At 40.6% G+C, this 13962-nt stretch overlaps 1 protein-coding gene across 1 annotated transcript in view; it reads right to left on the reverse strand.

Annotated features, from left to right (window-relative positions):
* Positions 1–6: 6 nt before the first annotated feature.
* Capza1 (capping actin protein of muscle Z-line subunit alpha 1) overlaps positions 7–13962 on the reverse strand; it is a 46675-nt gene continuing 32719 nt past the window's right edge. Inside the window, exons 6-10 of the mRNA XM_005369769.3 lie at positions 11878–11957; positions 10342–10420; positions 4224–4295; positions 1302–1364; positions 7–1002 (exon numbers count right to left, since the gene is read on the reverse strand). Coding sequence (XP_005369826.1) covers positions 862–1002; positions 1302–1364; positions 4224–4295; positions 10342–10420; positions 11878–11957 — 435 coding nt within the window. The 3' untranslated portion in view covers positions 7–861. The remainder of the gene's footprint in view (positions 1003–1301; positions 1365–4223; positions 4296–10341; positions 10421–11877; positions 11958–13962) is intronic.

Below are 13962 nucleotides of genomic sequence, written 5' to 3' on the forward strand. Positions count from 1 at the left end.
TCTAACAGAATAGCAAAGGATCACCAGGTTGTTTGATCCTGTCATTCCATCATTCCAGGTGATCAGGCATTTCTTCCCATTAAAGAAAATAGGGCCATGTGATTGACTGACAATCCTGGTTTCCCCCAATGCATTCTCTAAGCTGCACTTCCTGCAGACATCTATGGCTACAATGGAAGTATATGGGAGGAGACGAGAGAATGAAAATAAACGTTCATGTGCAGGGGATGTGGTTCAAGTCTTTGGATTTAAAAATAAGTTCCCAGAGAAGCTGCTGCCATGGAATATTCAAGAAACTTCCTTTGCCTCCTAACATGGACCCAAAAAGCCCCAATCCAAATGTATGAAAACTATAATTGTGAGATGCTATAAACAATCAAAGCAGTCAGACAGAGGAGTGTGTCGTCCACTTAGTTACAGTTCATAACATAGCCTCTTTAGCAACTGGTGGATCAGGAAAAGCCACTGAAGCACTGGAATTGCTTTAAAGCATGGGGTAAAAAGTACTGACCAAATACTCTGTAAAAACCAGCAACAGGACGTCATGTCTAGGAAATTTTCTAAACAGTAAAATGACTTCAGGATAGATCTCTTTGACATTAAATGTAGCAGAATTAAAAAAAAAGCATTTACAAGTAGATATAGTGATAACAGAAAATTACAAAGCAGAGAACACACACACACAAAAGAATCAAGACAGTGCTGTAGGCTCAACAGTATTCCATGAGGCTAGAAGATCTGTTAACTTTGTTAACTAGCAAAATATCACTCTTGTTTGTTTATAAATCACTTATTGATCATATGACCACACCATGTTGAATCCTTTTCTTTCTTTGTACTGGAGACTCCTACAGTTGGTCTTTAAGCATTTTGCATTTCTTTGCCAATCTTGTAACTGAGTATCTTGTTCCAGTCGATTTTGGTGCGGGTAACTGGAAGCTGCCGGCGCAAGGCCTTGAACGTGGTGTCTGACATTGTCTGATAGTTTTCACTAATTGCTGTCTGCAATAGATAATTGATGATGAGTTGTTTGTAAACAGGAAGGTAATCAGACAAAGGGCATGCTAGAAAGGACACAGGACAACATGTATGTTGAGCTCTACTTCAATCTTAAAAGCAAATCAAACTCATCTGTAGTCCTGGTACATGGCTACAGTCTCATAATTGTGAGCAGAATGACAGACAAACTGCAGGGTCTGTAGTCTCACACTTAGCAGTGCCCAACAGTGCATATTCTTATGGTAAAGGATATAAAGGATTGAACAAAACCACAGGAAAAAAACACTTCCAAATCTTCTTACCTGATATTCATTTTCTGCACTCTCTATGATTTTAATAAACTCCTTGGCAGTTTGGACTTCATTCTAATGAAATAAAAGAGGGGAATAATATTTTCTAAAAATGGGTAAGCAATGAAAAGACTCAGAAAAGCCCACCCCATGAACTGACACTTGTACAATGATCCTAGCTTATTCAGTGCTCATGTGCGCATTCTCTCTTCTTAATCCTAAGAAAACACTGTGAAGTGGATATGCTATTATCAGCATGTTCATTTGGCAGATGACAAAACAGAACCTTAAATGACCTGACCAAAATTAGACAGCTTATGAATAATAACGAAAGGACCTAGGGCCTGGTGGCTCAGCAGGAAAAGATGCTTGCCCTCAAGTCTGACAACCCGAGTTCAACAACTAGAACCTTCACAGTGGTAGAAAAACTCTGACTTCCATAGGTTGACCTCTGTATAAATGGCATGGTACACCACCCTCAAATAAACTAATGTATCAATGATAGAAAAAAGGACATGACTAAATCTAGGACTTTGCCATAAGAATCAATGTTCTCTCCATTTTACCATTAACTATTCCCCAAACATAGCACCCTATCCTGAAATTATTTGCATGTGCAGTACTTCAGACTGAACCTTATGCATATCAGGCAAACACTCTACTGCTGAGCTGTATCCTCAGCCTTCTTTTCTTCTGTTTTGTCTTTTTCCCCGCCCCAGAGAGGGTTTCACTGTATAGCCTTGACTGGCCTGGCTGTCCTGGAACTCACTCTGTAGATCAAGCTGGCCTCCAACTCACAGAGATCCTCTTGCCTCTGCCTCCTGGGTGCTGGGATTAAACGTGTGTGCCACCACAACCCGGGATGTTTTCTTTTTTGACACAAGGTCTTTTGTATTGCAACAGGCACTGACTTGCTGTGTAGCCGAGGATAACTTTAATGTCCAATTCTCTTGCCTTCGTCTCTCAAGTACTAACTAGCACTACAGGTATATACCACCATACTCAGTTTCTCAGCCCCCTTTCCAGATTTATTTTTTATTTATGTGTATATGTGTGTGTGCATATTTGCCCTCAGAGGCCAAATGAAAAGGTCTCTGGAGCTGGAGTTACAGGTGGCTGCAAACCACTACTATGGATGCTGGGAACTAAACTGTGATCCTCTTTCAGAGTCATCTCTCCCCACCCCACCTACCCTCAGAAAGTACTTTAAAAAGTTTAGTTTAAGACAGGACCCCATGGCAAACTTCTATGATGAGGCAGGCCTTGAATTTACTTTTTTTCTAAAGAATTATTTTATTTTTAATTATGTACATATGTGTGCATCTGTATGTAGGCTTATACATATCTGAGTGCAGGTTCCTGCAGAATCCTCAAGAGGGTGTTGGGTCCCTTGGAGCCAGAATTACAGGGACCCTAACCATTGAACTATCTATCCAGCCTGGCCTTGAACTTTTCTATCTTCCTGTTTTAGGTTTATTAATAGCTGGGCTTACAGGTACAGGTATGGCTAACATACCTGGCTTCTGCCTTGAAACCTTTTTCTTTTGTTTAATATTATAATATTTATTTATTTATTTATTTATTTATTTATTTATTTATTTATTATGTATACAATATTCTGTCTGTGTGTATGCCTGCAGGCCAGAAGAGGGCACCAGACTCCATTACAGATGGTTGTGAGCCACCATGTGGTTGCTGGGAATTGAACTCAGGACCTTTGGAAGAGCAGGCAATGCTCTTAACCTTTGAGCCATCTCTCCAGCCCCCACCTTTTTCTTTTGTTACAAGGAGAGTCTCACATATCTTGGGCTAGCCTCGAACTCGAGTTATATTTTGAGAGATCCTCACTAAGCTGCCAAGGCTGACCTTGAAGTTCTTCTACAGTTCAGGATGACCTATTAAAATGTTTTGAGACAAGGTCTCCTATTTCCAAGGCTGCTAGCCTTGAACTTGATATTCCTGTTTCTACTTCCCAAATGCTGAAATTATAGAACTGTGTCAACACGCCAGACGGCTGTGGCACACGCTTTAATCCCAGCACCTGGGAGGCAGAGGCAGGTGGATCTCTGTGAGTTTGAGGCCAGCCTGGTCTACAGAGCTAGCTCCAGGGCAGCTAGGGCTGTTACACTGAAAAACCCTGCCTTGAAAAACCAAAAAAATAAAAACTATGTCAACATATTTTTAATTAAATATTTTAACTTCACTGAATTTTCATTATTTTATCAGAGATAATATCTCATGTTGTAGTCTGTACCAGTCTCAAACTAACAACAATCTTTCTGCCTCAGTCTTTGAGTGTGAAGATTCCAGGTATGCCCTGCCATGCCGAGCAGCTTTTTATCTATCTATCTATCTATCTATCTATCTATCTATCTATCTATCTATCTATCTATCTATCTATCTATCTATCTATCTACCTACCTACCTACCTACCTACCTACCTACCTACCTACCTACCTATGCCGAGCAGCCTTTTATCCATCCATCCATCCATCTATCTCTCTGTCTGTCCGTCCGTCCGTCCGCCCGCCCCGCCCCACCCCACCCATCTATCGGGTTTTCAAGGCAGGGTTTCTCTGTAGCTTTGGAGCCTGTCCTGGAGTTTGCTCTGATCCACCTATAATGCTGTTAACTCAGCAGTAGAGAGGTAGAGGCAGGAAAAATAGGAGTTAAGGTCATCAATGGCTACAAACAAGTTTAGAGACAAACTAGGATACACAAGAACCTGTCTCAAACAAAACGTCCCCCCAAAAACAAAAAGGTTGTTTGAGGACATGACAACTATCTTTTTAGTCAAAGACTTTAACCAGTACAGATCCTTGGTAATAAGAGGCACTGACATAAATTGTTCAAATCTGCACAGTTGTCTCTCAGGTGCAAAGCCAATTTTCTAAAAAAGACAAGCAAGGTTGATATCCCAGACTGCATACTCACAGAAACAGTGACTGAATCCTGTACATCTTTATGACTGACCAACTGAACATTGCCATCTTCATAGTAATGAACCTGTGAGAGATAATATTTGAGAAGGGTTATGCATAGTTCATGCAGAAATGTATGTCGTGCTGAGGGAACAATTTTTAACAACTCAGAATAAATAATATAATCAATGACAATTCACAATGATATGAAAATTCATGAAAAGAGTATCAAAAATCTTTTGAAGAGATTTCTAAGTTTAACAAACATGCTTGCTCCATTACAGGCACTGGACTATACATGACGATACAAATGCAACACTGACATGCTATTTCTCTTGAAACAGAGTCTGGCTGCTCTGGAATTTGAGGCAATCATACAAATTACACAGCATCTTCCAAGTGCTTGGATTACAGTAGTGAGCCACCACAAGTGACAAGATCCCACTCTAACAGTATCAAAATAATTAAAATGAAAACCACTGAGCATCAGATTTTATCCATGAAAATCAAGAACTCGTAATGAACCCTAGTACCTAACTGAGATATTTTCCCTTTTGCATAATTACTAATATTGGCAAGTAAACCACACTGTGTTCAGGAAAAGCTCAAAGGCTAAAGGGAGGACGGAAAACCAAAAGTTTATTAGTAAGTCACAAAAATGAGGAGCTGAGGAGATGGTGCAGTGGCTAAGAACATTTGCTGCTCTTGTAGAGGACGCAGGTTCCATTCCCAGCATCCACATGGCAGGTTAGAACCACTCATAAATTTATTTATAGGCAATCTGAGATCTTCTTCTGACCTCCTTGGACACCAGGCACACAACAAGGTACAGAGACACACATGCTGGTAAAATACCCATACACACAAAGTAAAAATAATATTTTAAAAATTACAAAAATAAGTGTTGGGTTATTGAGATGGTTCAGTGGGTAAAAACTCTTGCTTCTAAGCCTGATGACTTGAGGTCAGTCCCTGGAACTACATGGTGGAAGGAGAGAACCAACTCCCTCGTGTTGTTCTCTGGCCTCCTTGGACGCACTATGACACATCCACCACCCCTTCCCCATAAATATATGTAAAAAGTTGTATGATGGAAGCATTTTTGTAGCTACAGATGTAGCTTAGTGGAAGAGAATTTGCCTCCCAGATTCGCTCTCTAGCCCCATAACACAAAACAGCAACACAGTCTGAATATGTAAGGTAAAGTGATAAGCTACAATCAAAAATCAGTTTTCAAGAGGGAAGAATACAAGTCATACCAGTAGTTCTAAGACTTGCAAGGCTTGGAGATTTGGGCAAGTTACAAGATCCATTTAACTCTTTTAAAAGGACTACAAACTGGCCATGCAGAACAGGATTAGGGAAGCTATTTGTAAAATGGAAAACAAATAATAACAAAACCCCAAAACTGAACAGGGTCTTTATTGTTTTGTTTTGTTTTGTTTTTTTCGAGACAGGGTTTCTCTGTGGCTTTGGAGCCTGTCCTGGAACTAGCTCTGTAGACCAGGCTGGTCTCGAACTCACAGAGATCCACCTGCCTCTGCCTCCCGAGTGCTGGGATTAAAGGCGTGCACCACCACCGCCCAGCTATAAACAGGGTCTTGAACATAAAAGTGGTGTCCTCAGCAGACAAGATGGGGTCACCCAGCAAGGGGATAAGCATCAAAATGGAGCACACTGGTTTAGTTGAGGGAAGGACAAAGACCTCACTATATGAGCAGATGTGAAACAAATATATCAACACACTGGACTACCAAGTTGAAGCTAGATAGTGAAGAGGGCAAAGACCTTAAGAGCCAAATCAAGAACTCAAACTTTATCTTATTAGAGGTGATGGGAAGAGTGTCCAGATGTCATTTTCTTCACTTAGTGCTATGGACTGAAAGTTGGTGTCCTCCCCAAATTCAGCAACAGCATTAGATAGAAAACACATTGTCAGGGGTGGGTGGCTCTGAGAGTTCACAGTCTCATCCTACTTTCAGTTTGCTCTTTCGCTTTTTGCCTTGATGGAGGAGGGTCATCTTTCTATCTGTTGATTTCATTGGTTAAGCAATAAAGAAACTGCTTGGTCCTCAAAGGTTAAAACATAGGTGGGTGGAGTAAACAGAACAGAATGCTGGGAGAAAGAAGCTGAGTCAAGGAGTCGCCATGATTCTCCCACTCCAGGCAGACGCAGGTTAAGATCATTCCTGGTAAGCCAGCTAGTGGGCTACACAGATGATTAGAAATGGGCTAAATTAATATGTGAAAATTAGCCTAGAAGAGGCTAGATAGAAATGGGCCAAGCAGTATTTAAAAGAATACAGTTTCCATGTAATTATTTTGGGTAAAGCTAGCCGTGCGGGCGGCCCGGTGCCAGGGATGCAGCCCCACCGCTCTTATTACAACATTGCCTGAGGTTGAGAACGCAATCTCTAAGCTTCCTGCTCCAGCTGCCATGTCACTTGCTACTCTGCCTCTCCCCCTCAGAACCATAAGCTTTCTTCTATAAACTGCCTATGGTCATAGTGTTTTATTGTGTCAAAATAAAAGCACCTTATACAAGTGGGAACTATTAACTTGCTGTTTATAAATTACCCAATCAGAAGGATTTTGTTACAGCTATCTAAATAGAATCTTTACTCCTGCACACACTTGAGCAAAAAGACACTTTGCTTATTTCCTTTTCAAGCCCATCATTGCTGCTTCTGCCTGCCTTGGTCTGCCTGCAGCTGAAGATCAACAATTGTTTTTTTCTTATCTAGTCCTAAGGATTAAACATAGGACTTCCCACATGTTACGTAAGCACCCTGTCAAAGACCTACTATGCAAGGCCAGACATGCTTTCAGAGCTAAAGTAGAAAAGGCAGGTATGGTGGTATGATGTATGAATGAGCTGAAGCAAAAGGACTTCTACCAAGATGAACTAGACAGTGAATTCGGGGCCAGCATGGGATACAGAGTGAAATTCTACCCCCCAAAAACAACAAAAAAGAATATGTAACTAGTTTGAACTTCTGTCACAGTTCTTTTAAATTTTAATTTCTTTTTTTCTTTTGACAAAGTCTCACCCTATACTTCCTGCCTCAGTCTCCTAAATAGGTAGGACTATAGGTCTGGGCCATGATGATCTGTTATGCTTCTGAAGAATTACAACATGGAGCTGGGCAGAGGTGGTGTACACCTTTAAACCCAGCACTGGGAGGCAGCAGCAGGAGGATCTCTGTGTGCTCAAGGCTAGCCTGGTCTACAAGCAAGTTCTAAAATGACCAGGGACAGATAGAGAAACCCTGTCTTGAAAAACAAAAACAGAAACAACAACAAGAAAGGAAAAGAATAGAAGGGCAGTGAGCTTCAATGTTACAAACTCAAATGAAAATCTGAAAAACACCAGGTTTATGAGCATGTTATACCATGTTATACCAACAACATGACTTTAGATTCAACTTAAACTCTACTTGCTCTAAAGCAGAACCATCTCCACAATTTAGTTACTAATGAAACAAAACCAAAACACAAAAGTCCCACTGACTATATAAACTTCAATGTGCCGCTATTAATTTAAGTCTTTAAAAATGATTACTTCTCATAGATTACTTTAATCTATAGAATAACAAATTTGACAATGGAAAATATAAAAGGTAAGTATCTCGATAACTTTTCCAAATGATGTTCAATATCTATGATTTTTACTTTATTTTAAATCAAATCATTTATTGAGTGCATATGTGTTCATGTATGGAGGTCAAAGGACAGCTTGTAGGCGTCAGTTCTCCTTCCCATCATCTGGGAACTGGGTAATAAACGCAGGCCATCAGACTGGAGAGCAGATGCCTTTATCTGCTGACCATCTTGCTAGTCCTTATTTTGACTATTAAAAGGAAAGTAAGTGGCAGTCCCAGCTCCTAGAACTTGGGAGGACAAGGCAGGAAATTGGGTATATGTGACACTCTGTCTCAAGTTAAAAAGAAAAACAAGCCATGTAGTGGCACAGGCCAGTTATTCTCAGCATTTTGGAAGTGGAAGCAGGAGGACAGGTATTCAAGGCTCACAATTGCTCTAGGCCAGAAGAGGAAAACAAGAGACCCTGTCTTAAAACCAAAACAATTCCAAAACTCAGTGTTGAAAATTTTGCTTAGTGGCAGAGAGCTTTTTTAGCACTCCGAGTTTCATCCCAAGCATACAAATAAATCCTAGTTGGTGGCCAATACCTACATCCCGAGAGGATGAGGCAGGAGGATCACTTCAAAGTTATCTTAAGCTATATAAGAGCAAGTTCAAGGCCAGCCCGGGTGCTATAGGAGATCCTGTCTCAAAAAGACAGCAAACAAAAACGTAAGCAGAAACAAAGAGGTGTTAGGCCTTGATATAAAATTTTGTCAGGAACCGTCACTCTGTGCATGTTCTAACTATAGGTTTGCACTGGAAAAGACAAACCAAAAATTACTATTTCTGTCTGAAAAAGAAATACATTTACATAAATATATAGCAATTTGCCTGATTAAAGACAGTTATAAAAAGTCTGAAGTATTAGGCCACATTGTGGATTTAATTGTCAAAACCAGAAAGATAGCTTTGTTATTTTCAGCTGGGCTCTCCATGAGGAAGGCCCCAGGAAAAAGATGTGAGGGGAAGTAGCTAGCACATTTGTGAGGTAATCTACTTAGGAAGCACTAGCAAGAAACTCGTCAAACTAGAGGAAGTTTTGCAAGGAGACTGCTGGGCCAGTTGCAGCTGTGGGCACCAATCTCTGCTGCCAGAACATGCCAGTATTATTCTATTGGTAGGGTACAGGTTACCATATTTATCTATCAGCTCATAGAGTTCACTGAAGGTTATTCTCAGAGAAAAGATTCAGCATTTCTATCCTGTCTGCCTGAGCTGGAGTATGTTCCTGAGACCAGAAAGGTAAAAATGTAGATAATAACATACATGTAATAAAGATGAATGCCAGCAGCACCTGCATGTATGTAGTAGGCTTTACATGCTCCTTTTTTTGGTGCTGGGGACAGATTCCTTGGCTTGTCCATGTTAGGTTAGCCCTCTACCAGTAGACTACGTACCTCTCCCACAGGCATGCTTTTGTTTAAATCATACTTTGAAAATGCAACTCTTGCTAGTTTTTTATTAAAGGCAACACAATACAATATAGGTATGGTTAGATACTGATAGTATAATTTATCAGACTTATTTAGTCTGACCTCAGTTAGCTAGACTGAAAATAAACTACCTGAATTAGAGTGTCACCTCTTCAAAGACACCAGGATAACCCACACAAATAGCAACCATTCAGCTGCCTCTGTCCTGACATCAGCATTAAAAATCTGCTCCACTTGACTACTGATACTCCAGGAGATGACAGGATCAGGATGTTCTCTAGAACCTCTCTGCTTTAGTTTAAATTTAATCAAAAACTTTTCTGTTCTCTGTAAGTTCAAGGTCAACCTAGACTATAGAACAGATTCCAGGACAGCCAGGGTCGCACACAGAGAAACCCTGTCTAAAACAAAACAAAACAATCTACTTTTCTGTCAAAAAATAAAAGTTCAATAATAAAACTCTTTTTAAAAAAAGATTTGTTTATTATGTATACAGTGTTCTGCCTGCATGCATGCCTGCAGGCCTAACACTCTTTTTAATTAAAAAAAAAAAAAAAAAAAAGGTACAGTCTCTCTACATAGCCCTGGATGTCCTAGAACTCACTATGTAGACCAGGCTAGTCTTGAACTCACTGAGCACCACCACCCACCCAAGCCCCTGATTAAAGGTGTGTGCCACCATGCCTGGTACCCAGTTCCCTCCTAACGTCTTAATACTCACTTACTTTATTCTTTCCTAAAACTACTGTTTGATTATTCCTAAAAAGTAACCCAGCAGTATGTGCTATATAGTCATCCTCCATCAACCCAGAATAGCTCTCTTCTCAAGTAGCTCCCGGGAAAGAGGCTCCTACTTCCATTCCCTGCTACTGACCTCTTTTTCACATCAATATATACTTTAGTGCTCTCTCCCCTCCTTGTGGTACTGGAATCAAACCCAGGGCCTTGCTCATCGTATGGAAGTGCTCTATTAGTCTTTATTTCTAATACCAGAATGAAGAGCAAATGATACCTTTATTTTAACCATCATCTATACATACATTGCCCTCTTACCTGAATCTTGAGCACTCCAACCACCTGGGCTGTAGGTGGTGTGATGGTGAACTTCCACTCTGACCTCCAACGACCATTCCTATAAAACACAGCATACACATGATGCTGCAGGACTAGCAGCAGGCACAAGAAAGAGGTGCTCTGGCACAGAAGTTTGTGTGGTGGAGCTATTTTCAATGCGACAGACTCAAGATTGTCAATAGAGGCAGAAACACCTGTTCTGATCATAGAAGGGTCTTCTCAAGTCAGGAGAGCCTGCTTTAGGTGCACTAAGTTATACAATCAGCCCCAGGTATTGGTTGAGTTTCCCAACTCAAGGAAAACTGAAGACTTTCAACTGCATACTTTGTGAATTACATACTTGTTGTGGGAATTAATTCAGCTAATAGCGTTTGGCGTACTGGCCCTTAGGGCATGGTACTATGTGTGAACTGATATGCAGGGTAAAGAAATGTGCTTGCTCTCTTGGGAGGTCAAAGCAGAAGCAAGTTTATGCTGTTGTTTATATTTCCCTGGGGCAGAGCGGCAAGACACAGGAGCTGGTCCAGTGTTCTGTGTGTTTGTGGTTTTCCTTTGAATCCCATTTCCTTTGTATCTCCATAATAAAGGCAATTTGTAACTCTTGCAATACCACTCACATTATCAGGCGCCCAATATTTAACATTCCCTGTGGGAGGAATATCTCTTGACTGGCTGAGAATTATTCTAAGTAGGCACTGTGAAGGCAAATTTTTCCCTATCATTTTCTTATAAAGGTATAGTGAAGAAACAGTCTTTTAAGTCAATAACTATAATAGCCCATTCTCTAGATAACTGAGAAGGCAAAGGCATTCCAGGCTGTAGAGAGCCTGCAGGCTGAAATACTTTATTTATGGCTCTTAGGTCTGTCAGCATTCTTCATTTTTCAGATTTCTTTTTAATACAAAAATAGAAGAATTACAAGGGCTAGTAGATTCTTTAATATGTCCAGCATTTAGCTGCTCCTGAACCAGCTGTTCTAAATCTTGTAGCCACTTGAATTACATATTCTCACTCAGTATAATAAACAGTATTTTTCTTTTCTTTCTTTTTTTGGGGGGCGGGTTTCAAGACAGGGTTTCTCTGGAGCTCCGGAGCCTGTCCTGGAACTAGCTCTTGTAGATCAGGGTGACCTCAAACCCATAGTGATCTGCCTGCCTCTGCCTCCCAAATGCTGGGATTAAAGGCGTGAGCCAATACTACCCAGCTAGCAAACAGCATTTTTCAAAAAGAAACAATTATAAAAGTCTTAGAAATGAAGCCAGGACTGTTTGTTACAAAGAGAAACCCCGTCTTGAAAAAAAATAATAAGTAAATAAAACTAAAACAACACACACATACACACGAGAAAAACAGTCTTAGAAATGGAAGGATTAAATCCTTAATTTTAAAGATGGAGAAACAAAGACTCTAAATCAAATAATCTATCCCAAGATAGTTTGAAAATAAAACCTCAGTTTTTTATATTTTTTTTCAATATAAATTATATACAAAAAGAACAGAACATCTATTTCTTACCAGAAGTTTTTGGGTTGAAACTGGTGGCTTTCAATACATGCAATAATGGTCTGTTGCCCATCTATAGTTTTAGCATAAACCTATTGGTGGGGGAAAAAAAGTTAAAAATGAAAAGCATATTCACTTTATAATAAACTGTACAAAAGCAGAATGCTAAATTGAAATCTTTGAAGGGAGCAGAGTCAAAACAATGCTTATAACACAGGCCTTCCTTTCCTGGGATATGAACACAGTAAATCCTAGGAGGCTACTGCTTCTGACTTATCATACTGTAAGATACCATTTAGGCTGGGCCTCACAAAATATGTGCATTTCTGACAGGCAGAGAACAAGGCTAAAGACAAGTCAACAGCTCAGTCAGGAAACCAAGGACATGCAAACTGGCAACCGGTCCTGCAGGTTAGCGGAGTGTGAGATGTACTAGTGGGAGAAAAAAACAGAAAAAGGGAGTTTAAATAGAAGGTAAAAAGTTTACACTGTATTCTACAAACAAGAGACAACAAAACAAGACCAGAATCATTATTTTGGGAGAAATATCAATACTGGTGCAGAAGATAAAATGCTTAAGGTCAGTTAGGAAGCCACAAATTAACCTAGGCAATAAATAATCTAGGGCACTGTGGATGAGAAGGGAAGGAAAGGGTATTACACAGAATGCAAATGCAATGATACAGTCAGAAGTTGTGCCGGCTAGTTTATGTCAACTTGACACAAGCTGAAGTCATCTGTGAGGAGAGAACTCCAATAAAGAAAATGTCTCCATAAGATTGGGCTGTAGGCAGGCTTTAGGGCATTTTCTTAATTAGTGATTGATGGAAGAGGGCCCTACCCATTGTGGGTGTTGCCATCCCTGAGCTGGTGGTTCTGATTTCTACAAGAAAGCTGGCTGAGCAAGTCATGGGAAGCAAGCCAGTAAGCAGTACCCCTCCATGGCCTCTGTATCAGCTCCTGCCTCCAGGTTCTTGCCCTGCAGAGTTCCTGCCTTGACTTCCTTCAAGGACAGACAAGGATGTGGAAGTATAAACCAAACAAAGCCTTCCCTACTAAACTTGCTTTTAGTCATCGTGTTTCATTGTAGCAGTGCTAATCCTAACTAAAACAGAAGTCTAGCTGTATGTTGTAATCAAAGGGCAAAGGGAAAAAGAAGTCAAGTATTTCTACACCTCAATGATGTGGACCAGCCGGGCGATGGTGGCGCACGCCTTTAATCCCAGCACTTGGGAGGCAGAGGCAGGCGGATCTCTGTGAGTTTGAGACCAGCCTGGTCTACAGAGCTAGTTCCAGGACAGGCTCCAAAGCCACAGAGAAACCCTGTCTCGAAAAACAAAAACAAAAACAAACAAAAACAAAACAAAACAAAAAAAAAAGATGTGGACCAATGCGGTGCCATCAGCAGATTGGGAAACCCAGACGAGAGAATATCAATGTTAGAGTGGAAGTGACAGGGATGTGACTAGAAATGCAGTCACCAAAGACAGCAGAGCAAACACCAGCACTTTAGAGTCTCAAATGTATTTCTAGTGTTATTTTTGTTTTTGCTTGTCTGTTTGAGACAGGGTCTCATTCTGTAGCCCAGGCTGGCAATCTTCTTCCCTTAGCACTCTCAAGTGCTGAAATTCTAGGTGTGAGTCCCGATTTTGCCTATATTAACTGCACCTCTTTGTGGCTTTTGTTTTCTTGGTTTCATCGTGAAACAGTACCTCATACTCTGTTACTCATGCTGGCCTGAACTTATAACACACAATGTATGCCAAGAAGGGCATCAAATCTACATCAATTCCCTTTTATCAAGTTCCCAATTGCTGGAATTACAGACATGATCCCTGATACCTGGTTAGACTATAAATCTTCAGAAAGAGAAATCTAACTTTGGAGAATGCCTAAATGCAAAATATGGAAGACAACTGATGGTGTTGGCAAAGCAACTTAGCAAAAAATCATTTCGGAAGCCCGCATGTGAAATGCCATGTAGAAATTAAGGAACTGCAGAGCAGTGGTGGCGCACACCTTTAATCCCAGCACTCGGGAGGCAGAGGCAGGAGGATCTCTGTGAGTTCGAGACCAGCCTGGTCTACAAGAGCTAGT

Source organism: Microtus ochrogaster, unplaced genomic scaffold (genome assembly GCF_000317375.1).
Source record: "Microtus ochrogaster isolate Prairie Vole_2 unplaced genomic scaffold, MicOch1.0 UNK60, whole genome shotgun sequence".
NCBI lineage: Eukaryota > Metazoa > Chordata > Mammalia > Rodentia > Cricetidae > Microtus > Microtus ochrogaster.